A 7,279-nucleotide genomic window follows, 5' to 3' on the forward strand; every position below is an offset into this window, starting at 1 on the left:
AATTTCTGCAGATCTGGATGTAAATATAATGGAATAATGGGTGCCCACATGCTTAAGAGATCAATATTTACTATTTAAAGTTTCATACTATGTTTTTCCAGGGACTACAACTGAATGCCCAGCAGTGTCTAGGCCCATCAGCAAAACCTCCTCCATGCTCAGCAATCCCGTTTTCTCCTTTGCTTCAACTGTGAAGCCAAGCTTTCAAGAATTGCCAAGCTGTTAGTCACAAGTTTGACTCCTCATTGGTAATGTGGCAAAATGGAGAGGAAATGTAGTGTGTGTGTTCATCAAACCAGCCCAGTAATTAATATAAAAATAGTGTTTTGTTATAAGTATGGCTACAATCCCCTGTCCAGAGCTATAGGCAGACACTGCTTACAATATGAAAGGGACTTCAAACTCCATTGGGATATAGTGTGTTAGACTGTTGCAGAATACACACAAGGTCTTGCAGCACTTACAAATTCATTTTAACAACCTTCTGTGAGCATAATTGCATTTTACTAGATATAGGAAGTGAGTTCTCAGGGCCAAACTAGATGCAGCAGGATCCACAGCCTAGCACGTGAATATTGCCACCATTTTAAAGTAATATAAAAATGACCCAATAACAACAACATTCGATTTATATACCTCCCTTCAAGATGACTTAACACCCACTCAGAGCGGTTTACAAAGTATGTTACTATCCCCACAACAAAACACCCTGTGAGGTGGATGGGGCTGAGAGAGCTCTGAGAGAGCTGTGACTGACTCAAACACTCAGCAGGCTTCAAGTTCTCCAGAACAGAGTCCTGCACTCTTAACCATTACACCAAACTGGCTCTCACCTGGCAGTTATGAAGGGGAGAATGTTATAAGCCACTTTGGTTTATAACATTTTCTCCCACTATGGAGAGAACTGGGGAATAAATAAAGTAAATAGGATTTCATCAAGCCCAATTTGGGCGGGGGGGGGGGGGAGACAGAAAGGCGGAAACAATGAACAGGGATCCATCAGTTTTATTTACACAACAGATACAGTTAACTTACTAAGCACATGTGCTTGGCTCCCCTTGATCTTCTACTTTACCATTATCAATCTCAACAAATGGCTCCTTGGTCCGCTGATTTCTGCCACGAAATCATGAAAATGGTTATAATATAAAGGACAGACTCTCCCAGTACAAGCTCACTGTGCCACCTTCCAGTCTCCCAGGACTCCCTCCTGGCAACAGCTATTTTCAATTTTTCAGCCTCTAAACATATAGCTACCAATCCTAACATACCTCTGCTCCATGAATGTGTCCTATACTCATTTAAAGTCAATGTTCATCCCTATATCGAGTGCAGTCCTGGCTTATTTTCACCTTTTCTCTCACAACCTTCAAATATTAAGAGTCCCTGACACCCATTCAAGGCCATTATGAAGCTCAGCTTTCCAAAGCACCCAACCTATTGCAATTCTTGTCCTAGCACTAATGGAGAACGAAAAAAAATCATGCTATGAAGGGCAGATCAGGTGTGGCTACAAGAGGGACAATTTGTAGCAGCAAGAGCATTGCCAGCATGCAAGGTTTTCTGCCACTTCCTGTGTGCTTCACCAGAATCTTTTCACACTTGTATTTCGATATTAAAATGTTAGGAATTTCTGTGCAGATGAGCGCATCATAAGGTCGTAAGTATTACTAGAAGGGTCCTTCAACAGCTAGCATTCAAAAGCATCACAGATGCCCCTAGCATACACAAAATTGCCTACTTCTAACATAGGTTAATAAATTAGAAGTACAATACCTTTCAGCTGAAGTGGTTTAAAAATAGTAAAGAGTAAGCCCAGGGCTCATTTCAAGGGGGAACGCGCCGGAACACAGTTCCGGCAGTTCCCCAAAGAGATCACATGTCAGGGGCCCCTGCCCACCTGACTCTCGGCCATTTTGGGTCCATTTCGTCCTAGATTGGGGCCAAAATGGCCCAGATCAGGCCTCTGACGGGTGGTGGATCACTCTCCTGTTCAGCCGCAGCCCGATCCTGACTATTTTGGGCCCCTTTCAGCCATTTTCAGACCCTTTTTGCCATTTTGGGCCCAATTTCAGCCCTGAATAGCCAGGATTGGGTCCAAAACAGCCGGGATAGGTGACATATGCAGCCAGGTGTGGCATATGCAATTCAGTTATGCTAATGACATTTCCGGTGATGGCGCGGGGCATGGCGTATGCTAATGAGTTATGCTAATGAGTTCCTCCAGCTCTTTTTCTACGAAATGACCCCTGAGTAAGCCTATTTCAATGTTGTCCTGTATTGATCATGCATACCTAGGAGACCATATTACATGCATGTATTGGGAACTTCAAGGTATGGATTTTCAGATTCAGTAAACAGGAACCAAAGGACAAAATGTTCAGGTTCATGCATACTGTGGCTGAAAATGTGAGTTGCTTCTTTCAGACAAAGGGCCAGTTCTCCAAGTACATGCAATGAAAACATCTGAAAACGGACTTTCAAGTCATGCAAGCAGTGTAACTAGAAAAATATTCCTCTCAAACCTTTGTGGGTCAGGATAACATCCCAAATAGCTTGGGCCCTGCACATGCCAAAAAACCCCATCACAATCTCTTAAGTCCACCAGAACCACACCGTACAGATTTGTTCACAGTCTGTACGAGGACATACAGAAGAGTCTGATGGTTTCCTCACAGAGGTACAGGGCAAAACTTTCTAGGGGCACAGCGACAGAATATAATATGCTCTAGTGTCCAAGAACTTCTTCCATTTTTCAGTAATAAGAACCATCATAAAACTGGAAAGTGCTTGAGACATAGAGCCTCCTCTTCCTCCGATAGTGTAACCTTCAAACGGCACCTCACAAAATAACTGTTAGTAGGTCAAGAGAAGTTAGTTAAACCAAAGCTGCAAACCCACAGCGGAATAAGATATCTGGACTTAATTTGGGTTTTCCTTGCACAGAGTGAAACTGACTTCTGTCATTGCTCCTGACGCAGGTACGCTTCTGACAGATACTTCTACTATGAGGTCTCTGAAAGAGTAATTTTTATGGGTTTGCCTGCTCCAGTCAAGGACAGATATTTATGGGGGAAATGCAGGTGGCAGTTTTTTCTTTTCTTTTGTACATAAAGTGCTTCCTTTAATGATAGTTTCGAGATGTAGAGTCAGGCTCAAGTTGTGCAGTTCACAAGCATGGAAGGGAAAAGAAAAAGATGACAGACATGAGTTCAAAGCAGTTAGGAACAAAGAGGAAGAAGTTTAACCGAGGACTAGGCTGGACTTCCCACCAGGTGGATTTCTCCTAGAAGGTGCAAGGGCTACTGGGCTAGGAACAGGTGCAGCCGGCAGGGGCTTTTCTTCACTCGGGCCTGAAGCAGTTTTTATTTCAGCTTCGGTGTTTTCAGGAACCTCAACTTCTCCACCCTTTGGATCTACATAGTTTCCATCAGTTTGCATCAGGTGGCAGTTTTTCTGAGGGCAGCTATATACTAAAAGTAAATACTGTAATGCATGGGAGAACATTTTTCTCAATGGCCATCTATGGATGGATGGCTAACAAATGCAGCCCAACCTAACAATGGTTTCATCACTATACAGAACTGCTCAAGAGCAATTCTAGACCTCTGCACAGTAAGTATCTTCTGTTCTCATCAGATAACTAGTGCAATTACATATCATCCAGAATTACTCACCTCTGAGTTGCTTGCAGCTCCAAACCTTGTTCATAACTTGCAACGGACATTTTACGCTTCCTACTTATGGAGTGAAACAGAGGCAGGCTCCCTAAAAGAAACAGTCAGATGTTGTAGTGAACAGCTAAAGTCATTTCAACCTCCACCCAAGGCTTTCCCCATCAAGTTAAAGCTTATATTCAGTCAAGAGTGAATTTGCATTTCACTTCAAGAAGCAGCTATTCGGGACCTCATTAAAGCACTCTAATAAACGTTGAAAGGTACAAATGTGCTGCCTGCATTCTCTCCTCAGCCACTCAATAAAGTAGGTCAGTAATATCACCATATAGCAGAAGGCCAGAGCAAATAGAAGCTTGCCAAAGGCTTCTATAAGCTTGCTGCTCAGGTGACCTCTGAACCAAGGCTCTCCTATTTTGAAGTTTCAGATAGCTCTCACAGAAGAGGGAAACCTGTGCCCAAATTACACGCTGCAGGTTACGGGAGTCCCATGATGTGAACATTCTTCCATACAAGAGTCTGCTTCTATCATTTTGGTGGGGAAGAATTCCTACGTAGTGTGCTAGTTTCCTACATGCAAGAGCTTTCAATCATGCAAGAACCAAAATGGCATAGATGGCTGCCTACCTCAACAAGACCTTAAAAAGATAAATCAGTTCATTTTGGTAAGAAGTTATAAAACAAAGATGCCTAGCTTCACACTCTGAAACCTGCCAGAAAGGAAGAGCTAGATACAGAAAGCTGACCTGGAATCAAAACACTTTCCAGTCCTAGATTCTTCTGCAAGGTTGATGTGCAATTTCTATGTTAAACATGGATTCTGTATTTTGAAATGTAGAAATGGTGACAGTATTGGCGTATAAAACCTGGTATATTGCTTAGCTCTTGATGGCTTGATTCAATGAGGGAGAGTACAACAAGCTACCTTCTTGGACATAACAGCAAGATCCTATGCAGAGTTACTCCATTTCCATGCCCACTGAAATCTGCACAGGATTGCAGTATCAAAAAGGAAGCAATGCACATCCTTCACTCCATCTCTGGGCTCACTGGGGCAGATACAGTCCCTACCCCAATTATGCCCTTCAGGTTATCCTTTTATCTATACAGCTGGCATTTCTTCCCAAGGATAGTAACCCTGTTCAGCCATTACAATTTGGGTAGGCTAACCTTATAACAGAAGAGCACGCTTTCCACAATCCTCCTGATTGCCATGTTGTAAAAACAAGGCAAAGCACATATATTCCAACTTTGAATGTACAAATGTGTACACTCAAAAATATGCATGGGCTGAGGCTGGAAAACACATACATTGCCCCTTTCACACAAAATGGTAGCCACATATATGGAGGTGACTGTGCATGGCACAGTGTTCCCTTTACGAGCAGCTGGAATGACTTGGGTCTAATGCTAAACCTGTCTACCACTGAGATGTTTCCACAAAGGTTTCATACATCCAGCTGGAAGGCCCTACAACATGTCGGAACTGCTCCTTTCCTCATACACATCTCACTTTTAATTAAAAACACTTCTCTACAGTGAAGGGGTCCACAACAGTTTTTGAACACCTTTTGGGTACCTTTTGAATTTTGAAAAGGGATGGTGAGTTCATCTCCAGAAAGGTGGCCAGAGGCGGCAGAGCCAAACCCAAAATGGCTGCCTGAAGAGGCAGAGCCAAATGCAGTACCTTGCTCTTTGCTTTGCAAAAGCCATGCTGAACATATGACGCTGCCTTGGCACTATCTGTACCAGACTTTTTGATCCTCCAATGGTTTCAACTGTCATTACAACCATGGTACAAGCCGTGCCTTACAACGGCCCCACCCACTTTCTGAAATGTCCAGCAGATACAGGAGGAGGGGGAGACTACTGGCAGGTGTCATGGCGCCCATGGACACCATGTTCAGTGACTTGCACGTTGACCAATTCTCAGTATCCCACATTGTCACATGAGTAACAAAACAGTTTTTCTCTGACATGACTAAGAGGAACCAAAGCTAGACTTGCTCACCAAGGTCAGGTTTATTTCCATCCCAGTACAGTCCTGGAGACACGTTTTCACCCTCTTTGCTAGCAAATAAATGACATGCCCATGTTAATGAATGGGGAAATAAAACCCTGTACTTGGAAACAGAACGTGTCTAACCTCCCTTAACACTGGGTGGCCTCTGCCAGCAGGTTTCCCATGATATATGGATTCTTCCCTCCACCCATCAAAACAAAACATTTTGTCTAAGAAAGCATTCAGGATGAGGTACACGTTAACAGGAGCCATTCACTTCTGAAAGAGAAACAAGTAGAACAGAAATCATATGCAGTTCCTCTGTTACATCTGTAACCCAAAAAACGAGGTTAGCCTCCAATGCATTATTGGACTCCACCTTTATTCTGCTGCTACAGTGAACCTGGCTAGCCATCTAGACTCTTCATCTAGACTCTTTATACACATGAAGGCAGATTAAGAGAGAGTCTTGAGACTTTTACTTATTTTTTAATTGGAACTTTATAAAAACTATTCTTGTAAGCTGCCCTGAATCATGTGGAAATGTGAAATTAAAATGTTTTACTAAATATAATGAATTAGTTAAAGCTAACCTCAGAAATCAATTCAAAATGAAAGAGCAATTCTAATAAATAAAGTCACACATTACAATTGTGTCAGGCCAATCTTGGGCGGGGAGGGGAGAGCCAGGGACACAAGGAAGAAACTGAGAGGAACTGATACAGGTGTAAATAACGCTGGAACATACTACTTGGTTAATTTTAAGGAGCAGCAAAGGGTCACATGGAATAGAAGAACTCTATTGGGATTTAGTAGTAATACAGAATCAGAGCAAGACAATAAGGTGCAAGAAAAGAGGTGCAGTTGTTTATTTGAAATAATAATGATTTCAAAGACAGCCTGTGAACGCTTCTCTTGGTGTAAATAAGAGCCTGGTAGCCAGGCTCCACGCGTTTACACAGCTATACCAATGTTAGTTTACTCCCAAATAAATGCACTTAAAGCACTGCAGTGTAAATCTGTACTAACCCATCCTGAGAACTCCCTGTTAAATGAGTAACCCTTGTTAAATGAATAATGGAGGAGGAAGAAAACAGTCTATTAAAGCCCTCACAGAATCCTTCCCTACAGTCAGGCTCGCCACCACAGCCCATCATTCGCACCCAGCGCCCGAAAAGCTTGCAGGAGGTCGAGAGACCCACCAAATGCCACCCCCTCCCCAGCCACGTCAGCTTTTCCATACAGCAAGTCATTACCTTTGCAAAAAAACAAGTTTAACTCCCGCAAGCCGGGGGAAGGGGGGGCGGGTTTGCAATGCCTGACCCGCTGAGGTAGGGCGGTGGGTAGCGGCGAGGGAACCGGGAGGCGAAGACGCAGCGAGAAAGGAAACGAGGGAGAGGGAAGGAAGGAAGGACGCCAACTTTTCCAAGAGAGTGAGCGAAGCCAGCCGCGCGTATTTCTCTGGACAGAGACGAGGGAGGAAGGAGGAAAGGAAGGAGCAGGCGAGAAAGCGCCGCTTCAGCAGTTAGTCCGGAGAGCCGGCCCCCGAGGCAACCTCCCCGAGACCTCCTCCTACTCCTCCCGCGCCCGTTCCCACTACGAC

At 43.8% G+C, this 7,279-nt stretch overlaps 1 protein-coding gene across 2 annotated transcripts in view; it reads right to left on the reverse strand.

The window, feature by feature from the left end:
• The window catches only part of LOC129338339 (phosphatidylinositol 3,4,5-trisphosphate 3-phosphatase TPTE2-like), a 36,084-nt gene that overhangs the window by 28,619 nt on the left and 186 nt on the right, over positions 1–7,279 (reverse strand). The window contains exons 1-3 of one of the 2 annotated variants that reach the window (XM_054992482.1): positions 6,933–7,146; positions 3,678–3,768; positions 1,036–1,116 (exon numbers count right to left, since the gene is read on the reverse strand). In XM_054992482.1, the coding sequence (XP_054848457.1) occupies positions 1,036–1,116; positions 3,678–3,727 (131 nt within the window). In that variant the 5' untranslated portion in view covers positions 3,728–3,768; positions 6,933–7,146. Of the gene's footprint in view, positions 1–1,035; positions 1,117–3,677; positions 3,769–6,932; positions 7,147–7,279 lie in introns of those variants that run through there. The other variant, XM_054992492.1, reaches the window with a different exon arrangement.

The sequence above is a fragment of the Eublepharis macularius genome, chromosome 1, assembly GCF_028583425.1.
Source record: "Eublepharis macularius isolate TG4126 chromosome 1, MPM_Emac_v1.0, whole genome shotgun sequence".
In the NCBI taxonomy this organism is placed as follows: Eukaryota; Metazoa; Chordata; class Lepidosauria; order Squamata; family Eublepharidae; genus Eublepharis; species Eublepharis macularius.